The 21,463-nt window shown below is 51.0% G+C and overlaps 1 protein-coding gene across 2 annotated transcripts in view; it reads right to left on the bottom strand.

Annotated features, from left to right (window-relative positions):
- Positions 1 to 411: 411 nt before the first annotated feature.
- Positions 412 to 21,463, bottom strand: part of GPT2 (glutamic pyruvate transaminase (alanine aminotransferase) 2) — a 49,398-nt gene continuing 28,346 nt past the window's right edge. For both annotated transcript variants that reach the window (XM_011961660.1, XM_011961661.1), the window contains 6 exons: positions 14,988 to 15,067; positions 12,936 to 13,072; positions 9,280 to 9,454; positions 7,146 to 7,301; positions 4,718 to 4,830; positions 412 to 2,811 (listed from right to left, as the gene is read on the bottom strand). In XM_011961660.1, coding sequence (XP_011817050.1) covers positions 2,721 to 2,811; positions 4,718 to 4,830; positions 7,146 to 7,301; positions 9,280 to 9,454; positions 12,936 to 13,072; positions 14,988 to 15,067 — 752 coding nt within the window. In that variant the 3' untranslated portion in view covers positions 412 to 2,720. The remainder of the gene's footprint in view (positions 2,812 to 4,717; positions 4,831 to 7,145; positions 7,302 to 9,279; positions 9,455 to 12,935; positions 13,073 to 14,987; positions 15,068 to 21,463) is intronic.

Below are 21,463 nucleotides of genomic sequence, written 5' to 3'. Positions count from 1 at the left end.
CTGAAGCAGGCAGATCACCAGAGGTTGGGAGTTCGAGATCAGCCTAGCTAACATGGTGAAACCACGTCTCTACTAAATATACAAAATTAGCTGGGTGTGGCGGCATGCGCCCATAATCCCAGCTACTCGGGAGGCTGAAGCAGGAGAATCGCCTGAACCCGGGAGGTGGAGGTTAAGGTGAGCCAGAATCATGCCACTGCACTCCAGCCTGGGCCCTGGGTAACAGAGTAAAACTTGGTCTCAAAAAAAAAAAAAAAAGACATGGAAGCTGAGAAGCTGTGCCTGGAGTTCCGTCATGTTTGGGGGAAATGTCCGTTATCGTGCTGGGAACATAAATTACAAAGAGTGAAGCTGTAAAGTTAGTAATGTCCTCAATGTTTAGATTCAAACTACAATGAAGGTTAAACACAGTCACCATTTTGGACATTTTATTTATAGAAATTTCCAGCAGAGCCATTGTTAAGTACCTTTGTCAGGAGATGCCTGTGAGAACCTAGATGGAAAAACAGCCACAAGTTGATCTGCGTCTGTTCCTCCCCAAAACTCCACACACACCAGAACAGGAACAGCCAGGCGAGCCTCTGGGTGCTCAGTGATGCGCTGTCTGAGGCACAGCCCAGCACGTGCTTCCTCAGCAGATGCTACACACACAGATCTGGAGGAATGACAGAAACTTCACAGATGTAACCTCCAAGTGCGACCTCAAATGACAAACAACTTTCTCAGGTGGTGCCCGGACAGGAAAGGCACCAGAACAGAATCTGTAGAAAACCAAACCTGTCATGATCAGCATTCCTACCCGACGTTAACCTCCTAAACTAGCTGACTTTATTTATTTTGAAAGCAAATCAAGTGTATACAATCTCTTTTAAAAAATTGTGCAAACATTGTAAAGTTTTTAGGGGCTATTTATAATCTGAAGAGATTTATAAAAAATTACTGGATTTGTTAGGACTATAAATACTAACCCAGCCTCCCCCATGAAAAAAGCAATTGTTACAAAAATATAAAAAATATACTAGCTTCTACGATTTAACCTTTCCACCAGAAACCTCACCACTCTGGGACTCATCCTGGTTTTACCACACAGCAAGCACAAGCGCAATTTTTTCCGTTTTTTAAGGAAGGAAAAGTTTTAGAACATTCCCTTTTGTTATTTGAGATTGTGGCTATTTTCTTCACAGGGGCTGTGATGAAGGTGGGTAAGGACAGTTTGGAGTTTCTGACCGTTTCCTCTACACGGACCCGGTGTGGAAATCACAGCATAGAGACTGCTCTAAGCCTCACTCCTTGGCCTCTTCTGCTTTCTCTCCAGCTCCTCCAATCCCATTTTGGGACATGCGGGGTCCCAGGCTCCTGAGCTTCCCTAACTTCCCACTGGGGAAGGCAGGGAGGATGGGGAGGCTCCCAGTGAGGGAGGCGAGGGCTAAGCCCGTAGCACCGCAGCCTCGAGTGTGGTCGGCCCGCCCAGGGTTGCTAATGGCAGGGAAGCCGCATGCTGGCGGATGGCACCCTCCTGGCCTGGGAGAGGACTGACGCCACAGGTCAGAGTCTGCAGCCTGGGAGGGGAGCTGGAAACTAACGTGAAGACAAAACACTCTGCATGAAAGCACGCCAATGAACCTCCAATCACGACTCACTGACTCCTCCACAGCAGCCAAGCTGCCAGGCAATTTTATCACCTAAAAGCAAGGAAACCGACCAGATTCAGCTCGCCACCATTCAAGAAAGGACAGGGCCTTGGCTACTCTGCAGGTCCAGCGATTGCCCTTGAGGGGAGGACATTTCCAGCCCTCATTTCCCCGCTGCCGCCAGCAGGGGGCGATGTGCACACAGGCTCGGTCAGGGCCTCGGGCGAACAGGCACCGGTCACCCACGGGATGGGTCCACACCATTCCAGTGGGACTCTCCACGGAACTGGGACACTGCCGGGCTGCACCTTGTGTCCCTGAAATTCAGAGACCTCTGAGATTGGGTTCCAGCCTACGCATGTTCAAGGGAACCCCTCATTCCCAAAGCTCGCCGGACGCACAGAATTCTCAGGCCTGGCTGCGCTGCTGGGAAGCGAAGACCCAGCTCCTCCTGCAGCCTGGCTCACCCCCATGTCTCACCGTGGGGCCCTCTGACCGTGGCCGCAGCCCCCAGCATCTACCCCAAGCTAGTGCAGCATCCTGCCCAGTCCACGTGCTACTGTGCTCCCCGCGCCTGCCTCCAGGCCACCGGGCGGACCCTCTCTCAGCCCCAGGGGCCTTCCAGGCCCTTCTGTTCAAAGGACCGGATGCTTCACACCGCTAACGGCTTTATTTCACAGATCACGGTGGTGAGTTTGGATTTCCAGCCCTCACTACGGTTAAGTCACACATTTCCCGACACCTGCTCATTTCTCCAGATCTTAAACATCTCACCCAACACACCCTAGTTGTTGTAAACCCCAAATGAATTTTCCAGAAGCAAAAACAGTAACAGATTCAGAGAACCCTGGCCACACCTGCTGAGCAGGTCCCCTCTACTCTGGTTGCATATAGAATGCTTGTCTGCTCAAAAGAGAGGCGCTGTCAACATCAAGGCACAAAGAAAGACGTCTCCGGGGGCAAAATGATGATGAAGTGACCAGCGGCCTCTGCGAGGCCCAAGGCAGAGTCACGGGGGAGGCGAGTTCAGCCTGGTGGGCACTGGGCGGAAGAGGTGAGGACGGGCCTCCTGCTGGGGCTCAGGCGTCCTCATGCGTACTTCTCCAGGAAGTTGATGTGGAAATCCTTCACCTTCTGCAGCACTGTCTTTAGCTTCTCCACTGGAGGGAGGATGGTCATCCTGGCAGGAGAGACAACAGTGTCAGCCTGGCTGCTCTGCAAGATGGGAGAGGAACGAATCCAGCAGCTCAACCGCCTCTAGGATTGGAGGAGGGAGGTCTGCCTGGTCCGCTTCCACAGCTCCAGACTGGAGAGCGTCCAGCACTTGGACCACTTTTCCCTTCATTCATATGTTGGTTTTTTCACCCAAGTAATACACGTGAACAAAAGCAATAAACTAGAGCAGCATTTAGGCTAAGATATATCCACCCATTACTGCAGAAGGCCTGCACCCCCTTTTTTTTTTTTTTTTTGAGATGGAGTTTTACTCTTGTTGCCCAGGCTGGAGTGCAATTGCATGACCTCGGTTCACTGCAACATCCACCTCCCCGGGTTGAAATGATTCTCCTGCCTCAGCCTCCTGAGTAGCTGGGATTACAGGAGGTAATTAGCTGTAATTACAAAAATCACCATGCCCTGCTCATTTTTGTATTTTTAGTAGAGACGGGGGTTTCACCATGTTGACCAGGCTGGTCTTGAACTCCTGACCTCATGATCCGCTCACCTTGGCCTCCCAAAGTGCTGGGATTACAAGAGTGAGCCACTGCACCCGGTCACATTTTTTTTTTTTTTTTTTTGAGACAGGGTCTCACTCTACTGCCCCAGCTTGAATGCAGTAGAGTGATCATAGCTCATTGCAACCTCAAACTCTTGGGCTCAGGCAATCCTCCCATCTCAGTCTCCCGAGTAGTTAGGATTACGGGCATATGCCAATATCCCTGGCTAGTATTTAAACAACTTTTTGTAGAGACAGGGTCTTGCTATGTTGACCAGGCTGGTCTTGAACTCCTGGACTCAAGCAATCCTGAATTCAGCCTCCCGAAGTGTGCCAGCCACCGCACTCAGCACTCTGGAATATTCTGACCACTGAACAGAACTTTCTCTAGAGCATGATTCTTGCTCTTTCCTATAGTTTGAGAGAGAGATTTCACTCCCACCTGAGGGGCCTTTTTTATCTCCAGCCTGACAGTGAGACACCCTCCAGTCACAACTCTGCCTCCAAAGGAATTCCCAAGTTGCCACAGTAACTAACACCTCCCTCTCGTCCACCAATATGCTCCCTGGCCTTCCCGACAGCCTTCTTGCTCAAATCACTTTCTGACCGAGCCATCAAACACTGAGATGAGCCTGACCAGGGGTGGGAAGGCCAACCAGACAAGGTTTGTCCGTCCAGGGGACACGACCCACAATCTTGCCTAAGTCAAGACTTGGCTCCGGTTGCAAACAGCTCATGCCATTTCTTCTTTTTAGCATCTGCCGCAGGAGACATCTGAGAGCAAAATGTGCGGGGAAGATACTGTTCTGAAGAGAACTGGCCTCAGTGGAAAACCTCTGCTCCAGCCAGCTCAGCTCTGGGCACTGGCGTTCCCGTCCACGCAGGGCCAGAACGGGGCACGCCCTGGGCATGAGTGGAGCGAATTCCACTGCAGCTCCTCAGCAGGTTCCGGGATCACAGGCAGCGCTGCAGCCCAGGGTGCCATCAGGAGCTACCGAGCACGTGCCAGCACCACTCCAGGCACTGGCAGCTGTGTACTGCCGTCACAGAGTTGAAAATGGACAGCGAAATAAGAAAACACCTTACTGGGAACATTTCAGATGACGATGGGACAGCTGATGGAGGGGAGAGACAGAACAGTCAAGGAAGACCTTTCAGGGAATACGACCCTGAGCAGACAACCACCCAGTTTTTCTTAATCCCTGGGCAGGGTCTGAGCTTGGCTCTGCAGCAGGACAGAGTGGGGGTGACTCGAGGGAGGACAGGGTCTCCACACCTCTCTCTCCGAAGTAGTCCTCTGCTCCATGTCAAGAAGCCCACATTTCCCTGGACAAGCCCCGGACCAGCCCCTGGTGCGGAGAGGAAGTCGTACCTGAAGTGGTAAGTGCCTTCCCTCTGCCCAAAGCCACTGCCGGGCACGACGCAGATGCCAGTCTCCTCCAGGAGCTTCATGCAGTAGAACATGTCTGGAGCCATTTGATGGGCCTATGGGAGCAGACAGAGCTCATGATCATTCCTGGCTTTGCAAACACACCATTCAACCCTCAAAGCCAAATGTAATCTAAATGGCAGGTCTCTCTCCCACGGCAGTGCCCTTCTCCCCTTCCACTCCTAGAGGACCAGGGCCAGACGCTGGGATACTGCTGGTGGCTGGTGCCAGGCACAGACACCTGAAAACTACTGCAGGACAGCCAGGTGTAGCGGTGCTCCTGCCCATCACTGGGGAGTGCCCATCCCCAGGCGGCCACTCAACAGGCATCAGTGGTGGCTTCCTGCAGGTCAAGCCGCATAATTCTCTGAAAATGGGGCCCTGGGGTCTGCATGCAATTTTCATGGAACAAACTTCTCTGAGGCAGTCTCAACACTGCTTTCCACACACTGGTTTGCATGACCACCCAGGGAGCCTGTTAACTACAGATTCTCAGGTTATATCACCAGGAATTCTTTAATTTTAGTTTTATTTATTTATTTTTTTTAGAGTCTCCCTCTGTTGCCCAGGCTGGAAGTGCAGTGGTACAATCTCGGCTTACTACAACCTCTGCCTCCTGGGTTCAAGCAATTCTCCTGCCTCAGCCTCCTGCGTAGCTGGAATTACAGGCACGCGCTACCATGCCCAGCTAATTTTTGTACTTTTAGTAGAGACAGGGTTTCGCTATGTTGACCAGGCTGGTCTTGAACTCCTGACCTCAAGTGATCCGCCTGCCTCAGCCTCCCAAAATGCTGGGATTACAGGCGTGAGCCACCGCGCGCCCAGACTACAGCAGGCATTTTTTTTTTTTTTTTTTGAGACTGAATCTCACTCTGTCACCCAGGCTGTAGTGCAATGGAGTGATCTCGGCTCACTGCAACCTCTGGCTACCCGGATTTAAGCGATTCCCCCGGCCTCAGCCTCTGGAATAGCTGGGATTACACTGCAGGCCACCATGCCCGGCTAATTTTTTTTATATTTTTAGTAGAGATGGCGGTTTTACCCATCTCTACTTGGCCAACCCATGTTGGCCAAGCTGGTCTCGAACTCCTGATCTCAGGTGATCCACCTACCTTGGCCTCCCAAAGTACTGGGATTACAGGCATGAGCCACCATACCTGGCCCACAGATTTTTTAAAAACTTAAGAGGTCTTGCTCTCACCGAGGCTGAAGTGCAGTAGCATGATCATAGCTCACTGTAGCCTCAACCTCCCAGGCTCAGGCGATCCTCCCACCTCAGCTTCCCAAGCAGCTGGGACCACAGGCCTGCACCACCCAGCTAATTTTTAAATTTTTTGTAGAGAGGGTTTCACCATGTTTCCCAGGCTGGTCTCAAACTCCTGGGCTCAAATGATCCTCCCACTTCAACCTCCCAAAGTGCTGGGACCACAGGTGTGAGCCACTGCACCCAGCCTAACACTAGGAATTCTGATTCTGTAGGTCTAGGGTGGGGCCTAGACTTGGGTGTTTAACAAGGTGTTCAGGAGGCTTGGGGGTGGGTGAGGATGCCACCTGCAGAAACTGCGCTCCCTGTGAGCCTCCAAGTGGGGTCTGTGGCACCTGAGAACTTGGTGGAACCACAGACTCTTAGGTTCCTTGCAGACATAAGATCCTTTAAGAAAAAAAAAACAACAACAGAAAAACAAGCCAGGCACAGTGGCTCATACCTGCAATCCCAGCACTTTGGGAGGCTGAGGTGGGAGGTTCCCTTGAGGCCCAGGAGTTTGAGACCAGCCCTGGGGCAACAAAGAAAGACCCCATCTCTCTGTATAAGAATGTAATTAAAACAAAACAAACAAGCAAGGCACAGTGGCTCAAGCTTGTAATCCCAACTCTGAGGGAGGCAGAGGCAGGAGGATAGCTTGAGCCCAGGAGTTTGAGACCTGCCTAGGCAATATAGCAAGACCCCGTTCTCCACGAAAAGGAAAAACAAAAAGCAAGAAACAAAAAAAAGGCCCTAGGTGATGAGCGCACACAATGAAGTCTGGGAAGCGCTGCTCCAGGATGCAGTGGCTGGGTGGAGGTGGCAGCTCCTGCTGCTTCCCCCGCAGGCATCTCACTCGGGCACCACCCTTGGGAGCAGCAGCATTGACAGAGTCCAGATCAGCTCCTCTCCCCTGAGGCCCGCCTCATGTTTGCCCATCATCACAGCCCATGCCTGGGCCTCTGAGAACCTGTCATCTTACATGGTCAACACCATCTGGTTGAAAGGTGCATACAGTTCAGAGCCTCCAGGACTAGCACTTCTGCTCCCGAAGATAAGCAGGGGCCCCCAACCCAGTGTCTCAGGTGAACCTGGTAAGAGAGAGCTAGCCCGGCCCATGCCCCAGACCTGAGCAGCCTCCACAGCTTTGACAGGAATGAAGATCCGAGGGAAGGCATACATGGCACCCTGCAAGGGGTTGCAGTGAATTCCTGGGACTTGGTTAAACAGGTCTTCCGTCAGCTTTGCTTTTTTGGCCAGATTACCCAGGACCGACTCCTTCTCCTGATGAGAGACGGAAACAGCACAGCAGTCAGTATCTCTGGATAAAGATTCACTCCAGCCACTGATCTTTCCTGCAGCACTTGCAGAAATCCTGGATGACGACTTTGCTCCAGCTTTGAATGTATATCACCTCTGACCCAGGTGCTGACTCGGATTTGCTCTGCCTGGGTCACAGGCCCCATGCACACCACACAGACGGAGTGGGCGGGGTGGTTTGTTCCTTTGACACTGGGGTATCAGACAGACTGACCAAAGAAGAGCTTGTGTGAGCCTGAGCACAGCAAAACAGGGAGGTGGCTGGGCCTCCCAGCAGTAATTCTTCCACAGCGCTCACCCTGGGACGCAGCCACGTGCCCTGGGGTGTGAGGCACACAGACACCAGGGAGTTCTAGGCCAAAGGGTAGAGCCTGGCAGCCTGTGTCATGGGTTCTATTCTCCTACCAGGATGTCCTTCCAGAAAATGAGAAAAACCAGTTGTTGCCTGTCAGTCTGTATGGACCCAGCTCTGGAGGGAATTCCTCAGAACATGCTTCTAGGACACATGCCCATTCTTCTGCAGACAGGCCCCACCAATGCATCTGGGGGCCAGTGCACCCCACCATCTGTCTGTGTGGTGTGCATGCAGCACAGGACCCAGGCAGAGCAAGTCAGGATCAGTGACTGGGCCTGAGCTGGGCGTGTGTCTACGGCTAGAGCAGAGTCGCTGTCCAGGGCTTCCACAGGTGCCGCTGGCCAAGTGGTGTGGAAGGTGTGGGCTGCAGGTAGAGGCATAAGCACTATGTGGCCTGTCCGCGTGGGAAGCATGGTTCAGCCTGGCATCACGACACGGGCCACGACACAGATGGACCTGGAGGACATCATGATTAGGAAAATAAGCCAGCCACAAAAAGACAAATAAGACATGACTCTGCTTTGTTTTTGTTTTTAGACGGAGTCTCGCTTTGTCACCCAGGCTGGAGTCTCATGGCGCAATCTCAGCCCACTGCAACCTCCGCCTCCCGGGTTCAAGTGATTCTCCTGCCTCAGCCTCCCGAGTAGTTGGGATAACAGGCATGTACCATCCCCAGCTGATTTTTGTATTTTTAGTAGATAATGAGGTTTGACCATGTTGGCCAGGCCAGGCTGGTCTCAAACTCCTGACCTCAGATGATCCACCCGCCACAACCTCCCAAAGTGCTGGGATTACAGGCGTGAGCCACTCACTGTTCCCGGCCAACATGACTCCATTTATATGAGGAACCTTGAGGAGGTGAGTGCAGAGAGAAGAGGGTAGAAGGGTGGCTGCCCGGGCTCAGGAAAGGGCAGGGTGGGGTATTAGTGGGTAACAGGCAGAGCTCAGTGTGGGATCATGGAACAGCTCTGGAGATGGATGGTGGTAATGGCCGCACAATAGTGTGAATGGCCTGAATGCCAGAGAACGGAGTACTTTATAAAGGTTAAAAAGGTCGACTTCATTTGCATTTTACCACAATTTTTTAAAAAAGAGGTGAGCCTGGACCAGTTGGGAGTTGACTTCTAGGTTACCTGACCCATAAATTCCTTTGTTTCAATGGATCAAAGCTGGTCAGAGCTGGAAGACTCTGTCAAGCTGTGAGAACACAGGTTAGCAGAGGCAGGCGGGGGCCTGGGATCCATGCTGCGCCCCACCACCTCCTCATCTTCTTTTCAATTTCATGAGTCCCCCCCGTGTGTTATCGGGAAACAACGCCCTTCCCTCCTCGACACTCGCCGTGAGGAAGGGGAAGGGTTCACCTGCTCACACACAATCTCAGTTCTCCTACTTCCAAACAATGACCAGCTGTACCTCCGGACTTCAACTCAAGGGGGTGGTTCAGGCTCCGAGGAGCCATGCGTGCCCCTGCAGGCCACACCCCCAGGAGGCTGCCGTCTGGCCATCTGGAGACAGGCCAGCCACCGGCCCAGCAGGAACTCTCGTGACCCCGGCTGCAGGGATGTGGACACATCACAGTGGACTCACTCGGCTGAATTGCTCAAAGGACTCCTCTCCTGCCACCGGGGGATTCACGACGATGTCCATGGCAGCCTGCCCGGACACTGGGGGGCACAGGCGCACTGAGAGCAGCTTTACCAGCTGGCCCTTGATCTCAGGGTGCAGGTTGATCACCTCCATGTAGCCTCCTCTGTAACCACACCTGGAGGGCCGAAGAGAGGGAGAGGACCACCAGTTACAGAAAGACCTCAACAAAGTGCCATTTGGACAGCCAGAATTGAAAGCATCCCCACACCCAACACCTAATGGCCAGGTGTGGCGGCGTTCTTGCCAATGGAAGATGAACAACAGTGATGATTGTGTACAAATTCCTATTTTTTTTTTTTTAAGAGACAGGACCTTTTCCTGTCACCCAGGCTGGAGTGCAGTGGCATGATCACAGCTCACTGCAGCCTCAACCACCTAGGCTCAAGCAATAGTCCCACCTCGGCCTCCCAAATAGCTGGGACTACAGGTGTGTGCCACCACATATGGCTCATTTTTTTTACTTTTTATGTATGTAGAGATAGGGTTTTGCTATGTTGCTCAGTCTGGTCTTGAACTCCTGGCCTCAAGCGATCCTCCCACCTCAGCTTCCCAAAGTGCTGGGATTACAGGCGGGAGTCACCATGACAAGTTTCTGTAATTTATAGCCAAAAGAATCCTCATTGATACATTCAAATCATACGAAAATAAGCTGAGGACATGCAATGAGTTTTAAAAAACAAAACAAAACAAAAAAAACCTTTCTAAACCAAATCAGCAACATACATCTTCTTCTCCAGTGTGTGGCTGCAAACGTTCACACTAACTACCATAGGAACGCAGGTGCCCGGAGGCAGGAACCTGGTCACCTTCTTCCATGTATCCCCCACCCCCAGCCTCAGAGTACCTGACACGATGAGATGCTCAGTAACATGCTTTTTGGGGGGCCAGGTGCAGTGGCTCACTCCTGTAATCACAGCATTTTCAGAGGCCAAGGTGGGCAGATCACTTGAGGTCAGGTGTTCAAGACCAGCCTGGCCAACATGGTGAAACCCCGTCTCTACTAAAAATACAAAAAAATTAGCTTGGCATGGTGGCGTGTGCCTGTAATCCCAGCTACTCCCAGAACCAAGACCGGGAGGAGGCAGAGGTTGCAGAGACCTGAGATTGCGCCACTGCACTCCAGCCTGGGCTCCAGAGCAAGACTACATCTCAACAAAACAAAAAACAAAAAAAAAACATGTTTTTGGGATCACACTGCTGAACAAAACCAGCAAAGATTCCCATCTGATCCCTTGACTGGACATTCCAAGGTGGGAAGATAAATTCTAACATCTCAGAAAAGTGTCCCGTAACAAAAATGGAAAGAAAGAACTTTCTGCTTAATCCTCTGCTGATGAGCAGAGAATCAAAATGAGTAAAGCAGTCAGACCCTAATTCATCCAGATCTGAGAACACGGGACACGACTCAGGACCCCAAAATCAGGGCACTGACTGGTAGCATAATCAATAACTGAGATGGGGCAATGTATAAGTGTGTAGTAAACACGCTTGAGTTTGAAAACTGAGTTCACCGAGAACAGATTTGTTTAGGAAAAGAGCTACAGAGCAAAAGGAAGTGAAGAAGGCGCCAGGACTGCTACAGTGTCTACACTGTAGCGCCAGTCTGCTACAGACCAGAAAGACCAGTCTACATTAGCCTGCGTCCAGATCAAAGAAGCCCAAGAACAGTTTCGCAGCCATCCCAAGGGGGCTGCTCCCTTGACCTGGCGGAAGTATTCCTTCGAGCTTTCATGCTTACACTGTTCCAGCCTAACAACCAACAGCCCTCCCCATGCTGACACCTGGCACAGAATAGGATCCCACCACGTTGGGAACGCATGCCCTTTGCTGCAAACCCACTGGTCTCTCCTCAGTCTCTGTGGCTTCCTGCTCTTTCCCCTAACCTCCCAGCAGTGGGGGCCAAGGCCCAGGCCTCACTCCATGTGAGTATGAGACATGTCCAGGCTCAGAGCTCCAACAATCTTACAATTCACACCCAGACATCTCCTAAACTTAAACCACCTACCAGATGTCAGCTTGCCTGGAGACTTACACATCTCCACCTGGACACCAAGCTGGCATATTTCACTTTAACAGGTCCAAAACTGAACTCCTGCTCTTTCTCCCTAAACCTGCTTCACCCTCAGCCTTCCTCATCTATTGACTGCAACACCATCCTTTCCATTGTTTGAACAAACAACTAAGGATTCATTGTGCAGTGGCGCAATCACAGCTCCCTGCAGCCTGGAACTCCTGGGCTCAAGCGATCCTCCCACCTCAGCCTCCTGAGTAGCTGGAAGCATGCACCACCAAACCTGGCTGAGTTTTAAAACATTTTTTTTTTGTAGAGAAGGGGTCTTGCTATATTATCCAGGCTGATCTCAAACTCCTGGCCTTGAGTGATCCTCCCACCTCGGCCTCCTAAAGTTCTTGGATCACAGACGTGAGCCACCGCACCTGGCCAGGATTCATCCTTGACTCTTCTCTCCCACACCTGTCTTTTCCATCCACAACTCCTATCAACTCCACCTTCAAATACATCCAGGATCCTCTCCCCATCTCTGCCTGGTGCACAATATTTCACCTGTGAGACTGTAACAGCCTCCTGGCCTCTGTCTCCATCTGTACCCCATCCCCTACCACACAGCAGCCAGAAGGAGCAACATACCAGCTAAGCAAGGCCACACCCCCTCTAAAAGCTCCTAGCTCATGCTGAGCACAGGTGAAAAATACAATCACCAAAGTGGCCCAGGTGACCCGGCCTCCTATGATTCTCAGGTCTCCACTTCTGCCACTGCCCCCTCATCCTTTCCAGCTCCTGGCTGTTCTGCCAACACGGCAGGTGTGCTGCTACCACAGGGTCTTCGCCCAGGCTGCTCCCGCTGCCTGCAATGCTCTTCCCCCAGATATCTGCACAGTTCCCCACCACACTCCTTCGGGGTGTAACTCAGAAGCCAACTCCTCAGTGAGGCTGCACCACTTCAGCCTTCGACCCCACCCCTACCTCTCTCCTAATGACTGTTCTCCGTTGGATGCACGATTTACTCATTTGCCTACAGCTCTCTCCCCTCACTAGAACCCATGCTTTGTGCTGGCAGGAGGGTGTTCGCTGTGGCATCCCCAGCACTGAGATCAGTGCCGGACTCATTGTAAGTGCTCAGTAAATATTAGCTGAATGAACAGACACAGGATTACAGCTGACCCTTTAGCCTCTGAGGTCATGCAGTGCCTAAGGCAGCCCTGCATCCACAGCACGGCCCATCAGCCTAACAGCATCTGTTTGTCTGCTCCATCTGTTCTCCCTGACCCCTCAGACATCAATCAACCTCAGAACAACAGTGACAGAGAAAACACCAGGTGTCACAAGCTGCCACGTAGTCCTGTTTCCACTCCATCATTTGTCCGCTGTCTGGCTTCTCTGAGCACGTCCTTATTTGAGCCCCTGCACAAGGGCTGTTCTCACACCATGGCTCTCCCGCTGGGGAGATGCAGAAGCAACAGATAAGGGCAGCCTTCTCTCCATCCAGGTGAGTAGACCACGGCACAGGGCAGAGGAGCCGGCAGCGTGAGGATCTGGTGGGCCTAGCAGTGGCGGGAGGGGAGGGAGGCCCACGTACTCGCCCATGTAGCCCTTGGAGGTGGAATGGAAGGAGGCGAGCTCCACGTTGCTGGAGTACTCGGGCCCCATCTCGTACAGCACCTTCTTGAAGGAGTGGAATCTGCAATCTGGAGAGTACACGTTGTCCTGGTACACCTGCGGGGGCACGGCAGGGACGGTCACCAAAGGGGCCTCAAAGAGGCTGCTGCCCAGTGTGGCCAAGGCAAGGGAGGGCACAGGTGCTGTAGGCCATGAGGCCCAGCCTCCTGTGCCACTTCCAGGGATGAGCCAAGTGTGCCTGAAGGAACTTTCTAGAATAAGCAAGGAGGCAAGGCCTCAGGCTGGATGCTGAGACAGCTCAGGAGCTCACTTGATTTCTCTCACACTCATCCCCGCCCAATCCCCAGACTTCCCTTCCACCCCATCTGACCAGTGATGGTGCCGAGACGTCCATCCTCCCAAGCAGACTCTCCTCCTAAAGCACGGTGCTTCCTTGCTTTACCAACACTGTGGCGACGGCATTAGTGCCCCTTTCCTCTGATCTCCTATTTGAAGAGCTAACCCTGTTGGGTTTCCTTTGCAACACTTAACCCCCCAGAGTGGAATCACTGTGTTCTTCCGCCCACTTTTCCCTGCCAGAGCAGCACCTACACCCGTTTGGTTCTTTCCAGTCCCCAGAGTCCAGCACTCACAGCTGGCAGACACCCACCCTGGCCTTTGAGGTTAATTCCCCATCTGTTTTGGAGATCAGAGAAACTGAGCCTTTCTGGGGCCCTGGGGATCAGTCGGAGGGTCAAGCTGGCTCCATCACCAAGCCAGGCCCTGTCCTCCTCATCCTCCTCTTCCCAGACCCAGAGGGAAGTTCTGTGTACCAGGTCATGAGGAAAACCATGGGTCTCTCTGCTGCCTTCTCTATCCTTTAGAAATGAAGATGTCACGCCTATCTACTATTAAGGCAACAATTTGATGGGTAAGCTGTGTGTGTATGTATGTGTCTGTGTATGTATGTGCGTGTGTCTGTGTATGCATGTGTGTCTGTGTATGTACGTACGTATATGTCTGTGTGTATGCCTGTGTGTGTATGCGTGTGTATGTGTCTGCATTTGTATGTGTGGCGTGTGTTAGTGGGGGTGACAAGGAGCAAATAAATGAAGGCAGCGGGCTAGAAGCTGCAGCTCACCGGAAACCATGCAGAAATGAAGAAGAAACAAAAAGAGGATTTGATGGAACCTCAGTTTCTTTCCAAAGCAGAAAAATAATGAGCAGACTTTGGTTCCAGAACTGGAGTTCAAGAAGCAACAGGTATGGGGTTGAGATCTCTTCCTAAGATGTAAGCGAATTAAATGAGACAATAGATACAGAAGCGCTGGGAGGCATAGAACTACAGCTTTATGAGGAGTGGGTGTCAGTCATTTCTGCCACTGGGAACCCACCCTCCCTTGTTGGATAGAAGCCCCTCAGCTGGCCCTCAAGGAATAACCCTCCTTGGTTCTCTATCTGGAGGTCTGGGAAAAGAAAGCAGAGGGCCCACCCTAGGCTCTGGGCCTGGCCAATCTGCATACTGGAACCCCTACATCACAGTGATTGGTTCAGTAATGGGCGTGTGACTCAGGCTGAACCAATGAGGCTCAATTCTGAGACTTGCTGGAACCACCAGAGCAAAAAGCCCTCTTTCTAGGCTGGGAATCTCTAGGCTGGGAAGATAACAGGCCTGTGTATGAGGCCAGCACAGAGGGGTGGAAAAGGGAAAGAGGACCTGAAAGATAAGGTCCAAGCCCCTGGATTCAGTTGCACACCTGTGACCCCACCAGCATTTTTCCTTTTTCCTTTTTCTTTTGGAACTTAAGTGATTTGGGCTGAATTTCTGAAATTTACAACCAAGAGTACAAACCAATAAAGGGGTAATTTAGGTCACAGTCTCACAAGTTGTAACACTGAACATCCTCACCCTAGGCCAGAATAATTCCTCCAACACCAAGACAGCCCTCTGGCTGCAGAACAATGGTGGCTGGGTACCTCCCTCTAGAAGAGAAAGCTAGTGCCCATCCCCTCTGAGTGGGGACACTCTTACCTCATCAGCCAGGAGAAAGAGTTTCTCTTCCCAGGCAAAGTGGATTACATCTTCTATGCACTTTCTGCTTTGTACCTGGCCTATAAAATCCCCAAGAAAACCAAAATGTTGGTTGTAATGCTGTTTAAATTGTCCCCAGGTCAGAAGCCCATCCAGAATCACTCCGGTGCCCTGTGTTCCCTCGAGCCCCGCAGAGACCCCCTCCCCAGTGCCACGCATGATGGTGTAGTTGGCCTCCAGGGACACCCAGAAGAGCTGCCCGCGTGTCTGACTCTCCTCAGCCAGTTATGCGAGGGAGAAGGGGTTCTCACCCGGCTCTCTTATTTTATTTTTATTTTTTTTTGAGATGGAGTTCTGCTGTTGTTGCCCAGGCTGGAGTGCAGTGGCATGATCTCAGCTCACTGCAACCTCCACCTCCCAGGTTCAAGCAATTCTCCTGCCTCAGCCTCCCGAGTAGCTGGGATTACAGGCTTGCGCCACCACGCCTGGCCAATTTTGTATTTTTAGTAGAGACAGGGTTTCTCCATGTTGGTCAGGCTGGTCTTGAACTCCCAACCTCAGGCGATCCACTCGCCTCGGCCTCCCAAAGTGCTGGGATTACAGGTGTGAGCCACCACGCCCAGCCTGGCTCTCTTATTTTTATGAAGGCTTTGTGTGTAGGTGTGGTGGTGTGTGTGTGCATACACTCGCATGGGCAAGTGTCTGTGTGTGGTGTGTTGGCATGGTGGGGTGTGTGTGTGATGTGTGGTGGGGTGGAGTGTGTCTGCGTGGTATGTGTGTCAGTGTGGTGGGGGGTGTGTGTCTGTGTGGTGTGCATGTAGGTGTGGTGTGTATGTGTATGGGTGTGGGGTGTGTGTCTGTGTGGTATGTGGGGTGTGTCTGTGTGGTATGTATGTAGGTGTGGTGGGGTGTGTGTGTGGTGTGTGTGTCTATGTAGTATGTGTGTAGGTGTGGTTGGGTGTATAAGTCTGTGTGTGTATGTGCTGTGTGGGTAGGTGTGTGTATGGGTGTGGTGGGGTGTGTGTGTGAGTCTGTAGTGTGTGTGTAGGTGTGGTGGGGTGTCTGAGTCTGTGTGTGTCTGTGGTGTGTGTGTAGGTGTGGTGCAGTATCTAAGTCTGTGTGGTATGTGTGTGGGGTGTGTGTGTATGTGGTGCGTGTGCAGGTGTGTGTATGGGTGTGGTGGGGGTGTCTGTTGTGTGTGTGTAGGTTGTGTGTGGGGGTGTGTGAGTCTGTGTGTAGGTGTGGTGGGGTATGTGTTGCGTGTGTAGGTGTGAGTGTGTGTGCACGTGTGGTGGGGTGTGTCTGTATTTGGTGTGTAGGTGTGGTGGGGTGTGTGTATGTGGTGTATGTGTAGGTGTGTTGGGTGTGTGTACACACACATGTGTATGTGTGGGTGTTTGTGTGCAGTGTGTGTAGTATGTGTCTATGTGTGTTGTACGTGTCTCTGTGGTGTGTGTGTGTATGTGGTGTGTTTGTGTATGTGGTGTGTGGTATGTCTGCGCTGCAGAACAGAGAGGCATGGAAGCATCATAAGGAGCAGGGAGAAAAGGCCCAGTACAATGGCTCACGCCTGTAATCCCAGTGCTTCGGGGGGCCAGGGTGGGAAGATCGCTTGAGCCCAGGAGTTCCAGATCAGCCTGGGCAACACAGCAACACCTCATCTCTACAATAAAAATTATCCAGGTGTGGTGGCTTATGGTTGTAGTCCCAGCTACTTGAGAGGCTGAGGCTGGAGGATTGCTAGAGCTCAGGAATTTGAGGCTGCAGTAAGCTATGACTGTTCCACTGCACTCCAGCATGGGTGAGAGAGCAAGACTCTGTCTCAAAAATAAAACAAAGAATGGGAAAATACAACTGCAGGAGTTAAATCTATCAGCTAGTGCCCTCCCCCGATTACTGCATACCAGCAGCAGATGGTGAAGAGACTCGCACTGGCTATGGTCACCAGGTGAAGAGTTAGCTCCTTTCTCCCCAGAGAGGCACCCATGAGCTCCACAAGGCAGGGACAAGGCCTCTTCCCGCTCATGATCTGCCCTCAAAGACTGCACTCAACAGGCACTCAATAAATAACTGCAGAATAAATGCTAAGTGAATGAGCCTGGGCACCAGCTTTGGTGTCTCTTGTCAGCTGCTACCCGGCGTCACTAAAGATGAGCACGCTGCAGGACTCAACACTAACAGGGAACACTTACAACACATTTTATTATTTCTCTTTAATTTTTGAGTCGGAGTCTCACTCTGTCACCCAGGCTGGAGTGCAGTGGCACAGTCTTGGCTCACTGCAACCTCCGCCTCCTGGGTTCAAGTGATTCTCTTGCCTCAGCCTCCTGAATAGCTGGGACTACAGGTGTGAGCCCCCATGCCCAGCTAACTTTTTATTTTTGAAGAGAAGGGGTTTCACCATGTACCCAGGCTGATCTTGAACTCCTGGACCCCAAGTGATCCACTCACCTCAGCCTCCCAAAGTGCTGAGATTATAGGCGGGAGCCACTGCACCCAGACTGCATTTTAGAGAAATGAGTGCAAACAGCAAGATGGTGATCCATCCGTTCACACGAAATGCCATGGGTACAGGTGAGGGAAGGAGTAAACGCAACGAGGTAGAAATGGGACCTTCCCTCAGTATTTCCTGAGATCTGCTTTGAGTGTGGCACTGGGAATATCTGATGTGCTCACAATATCCTCTGGAAAACCACCACTACAATCAGGCTTGCTAACTTCTTAACAAGGGCCATGTTTGTTTACTATATGTCTGTGTATATTACATATATATCTTGAGTGTGTGTACATACATGTCTATACATGCATGCATGTATATTCTTTACAGTGTCTTGCTCTGTCACTCTTGCTGGAGTGCAGTTACATGATCCTAGCTCACTGCAGCCTCAAACTCCTGGGCTCAAGCCATCCTCCAGCCTCAGCCTCCCAAAGTGCTGGGATTACAGGCATGAGCCTCTGCACCCAGCCTATTATTGTGTGTGTGCGTACATACATATATATACGCATATACACACACATATATACACACATATATGTATATATACACGTATATATACACACACATATATACGTGTATATATATACACGTATATATATATGCAAAACAGTATGTAGAGTATCTTACCTTTTTGTTAATAATACCTATATTCTGGTTTATGCAAAAATATAAACATGCCTGGAAAAAACATACACACATATCTTGTAAGAGTGTGGCATGATTCCATCAGAATTTCTATCTTGAACTAGCTAAGCAATGAACCAATTCCATTACTAAGGGACCAACTTTTCTTCTTCCAAGAAAGCACCAACTAGCCTTCCTGTTTAAAAAGCTCAGGGTTCTGGGATGCCAGGAGGGTGGCAGGCACCAGTTTCTATAAGAAACCAGCCACTATTCTCATAGAGAAGGGCTGGCTTCTGAGGACAGCAGAACCTGCTTGTAATTCCTCCTGGTCTTGCCCTTCCATGCTTGTGATGCCACAAACTGTATCCTGTTGGAATGCAAACCAGGATTTGAGCACCAGAAAAGCTGTGTTCACTAAATGCTAAAGGGAACACAAGCGGCTAAGCAAGAACCAGAGCCTTAAAAAGATTTCAGCCCAGTAAAGGAAATGAGACCCAGTGTTCTCACACCACGTCACGCTGTTACACACCATGTCAGCGTGAGGATAAGGGCAGAACTTACTTCTCTCCAGCACCTCAGAGCATGCCCGCTGAGCCAGTGAACAGACAAGTGCATGAACAGCGGTGCAGGAGGAGGGAATGTCATATATGGCATTAGAGGGGCCAGGGCACAGCTGTGCCCAGCTGGGGGTGACATGAGATACAGCTTTGATGCAGGCCAAAAGGCTGGAGAGGGGTCTCCCAAGTACCTTTCAAGGCTGGGCCAAAGTAATTCCCCAAAAGCTGATGGGAAGATCTGTAGCTTGTGACTGAGCATCCTCCTTTGAGTGACAGATCACGACTGTTCACGCAGTTTGGATGTCTGTCCCCACCCAAATCTCGTGTTGAAATGTAATCCCCATGTTGAGCTGGGTCTAGTGGGAGGTGTTTGGGTAATGGGGGCGGACCCTGAAAGTATGCGGCATCCCCTGCCCCACCCTGATTCTCTCTCTTGTTCCTGCTCTTGCCATGCAATGTGCCTGCTCCCCCTTCACCTTCCGCCTTGACTGGAAGCTTCCTGAGGCCTCCCCAAAAGCTGATACCACCATGCTTCCTGTACGGTCTGCAGAACTGTGAGCCAATCAAGCCTCTTTTCTTAAAAATTACGCAGTCTCAGGTATTTCTTTATAGCAATGCAAGAATGGCCTAATACCACTGTCCTATGGGGAACTCCAGCGGGAGGCCTGAGACACAGAGCTGCCAATCAGAGTCCCAGGGATTTGACTGGTTCAGGAATGGGCAGGTGACCCAACCTCAGCCTGGTGAAACTCTGGAAGAGGCTCTGCTGTAAGGCAGCTCAGCTGATGGCAATGGCTGAAAGTGCTGAAGCCACTCCAAGGATGGATTCTTCCTGAGGACTCCAACCCAGAGGAAGGTAGAGCTGAGGAAGGACTGAGGCTCCTGTGACACGGACTCTGATTCAGGCGCACTGCTTCAACCCCGCACTCCACAGTTCCACCCTCCAATCCCTTCAGTCTCGAGTTGGATCTCTGTCTTGATACCAAAAGGGCCCTGGTTTAAGAACCCAGTCCACTTGAACACCTTTAAGCTACCCTGGTCACAGTGTGTGGTCCAGACAAGACATATGGTCACCACAGGTGGGTTTCTATTTTCCAGAGACCCTCTTCTTACAGCTGACTGACTCTCACACAGTGAAGACCGCAGGAGCAAGGCCAGGTCCTGCTCACTCATAAAGTAATTTATAAAAATTACTTATGTTGGCCGGGCACGGTGGCTCAAGCCTGTAATCCAAGCACTTTGGGAGGCCGAGACGGGCGGATCACGAGGTCAGGAGATCGAGACCATCCTGGCTAATACGGTGAAACCCCGTCTCTACTAAAAAATACAAAAAACTAGCTGGGCGAGGTGGCGGGCGTCTGTAGTCCCAGCTACTCGGGAGGCTGAGGCAGGAGAATGGCGTAAACCCGGGAGGCGGAGCTTGCAGTGAGCTGAGATCCGGCCACTGCACTCCAGCCTGGGCGACAGAGCCAGACTCCATCTCAAAAAAAATAAAAAATAAAAAATAAAAAAATTACTTATGTTAACATATCAGATTAACAGAAAATGACCTCTTTACTCAGAGCAGGAGAGTCTCTAGAACAGTGACTTCTTCTCAGTCAGGTGAAAAGATTTATGTAAACACCTGGCCAAGAATGTGTTGACTCTGTGATGTGGACTAGGTACAGTGTCTTTCCCAAGATGTTGTAGAACTTGCTACCCCAAGTGTGGTCCTGGGCCCAGCATCATTATCACCTGGGAATGTGTTAGAGATGCAAACTCTTAAACCATACCCCGGCCCAATTACATCCAAGTGTCTGAAGTGGGGCCCTGCAGCTTGGGCACCATGCTTCTGAGGCAGTGGGTCTCACCCCCGGCAGCACAGGCTACCGATATCTCAGAGATCCTAGGGTGTGGCCTCGATTTTGAGATTTTTCAAAGTTCCCTTTGTGATTCTAATGTACAACTAGGATTGAGAAGCCAGCTCTATGTTATTTTCCTACTGAATCTTTATCCGCCTGCTCCCAGGAGCTGGGGTAAACAAGCCAGTGGTATTGCCAGCTGCACCCATTTTCTGCATGCAGGAATTCAAGGGATGTTTTCAGCTGACTGAAGCATCATTTGATGTTCCCGAGAAACAGATTCCACAATCAACTCAAACGGATTTTGGCCCTGACCCAATTTATCTCAAAAAAGGAGGAGGAGCCCTTGTTCCCTGCGTCCAAATAGCACTGGGGGCATATGAAGCCAGCTGCCCAGAAATATCAAAACAGACAGGACTGCGGACTTTTTTTTAAAGAAAAATATGCAAAACTGGGGGTGCTTTTCAACTTCTGGAAATTCGTGGCTTTTCTGGTTTAGTAGCTTTTGTTTTGAATATGACTTTTCCTCTCAGGCCTCAAAGGGACACAGCAGTGCTGTATCAAAGAAAAACCAACACACACACCAGCATTCTCAAAACTGGTTCAAAAAATAAGGAGGAGTAGCGGTAAAATGAGGCCTATGATTAATGGTAAGTTTGTGAGTAAATAATCTCAAGGAGGCAAGTCTTTGCAAATGTACGAACAAAAAACCAGTCTTAAAAATAATACAACCCTGGCTGGGTGCAGTGGCTCATGCCTACAATCCCAGTGCTTTGGGAGGATCACTTGAGGCCAGGAGTTAAGATCAGCCTGGGACACACAGCAAGACCTTGTCTCTACAAAAATAAAAAATTAAAATACGAGCTGGGTGTGGTGGCACTGCCTGTAGTCTGAGCTGCTCAGGAGGCTGAGGCAGGAAGATCACCAGGAGTTCAAAGCTGCAGTGAGTTATGATCA

The sequence above is a fragment of the Colobus angolensis genome, unplaced genomic scaffold, assembly GCF_000951035.1.
Source record: "Colobus angolensis palliatus isolate OR3802 unplaced genomic scaffold, Cang.pa_1.0 Scaffold561, whole genome shotgun sequence".
Classification (NCBI taxonomy): Eukaryota; Metazoa; Chordata; class Mammalia; order Primates; family Cercopithecidae; genus Colobus; species Colobus angolensis.
Note: the sequence above shows the minus strand (reverse complement) of the source record. Positions and strands in the feature narration are given on the sequence as shown.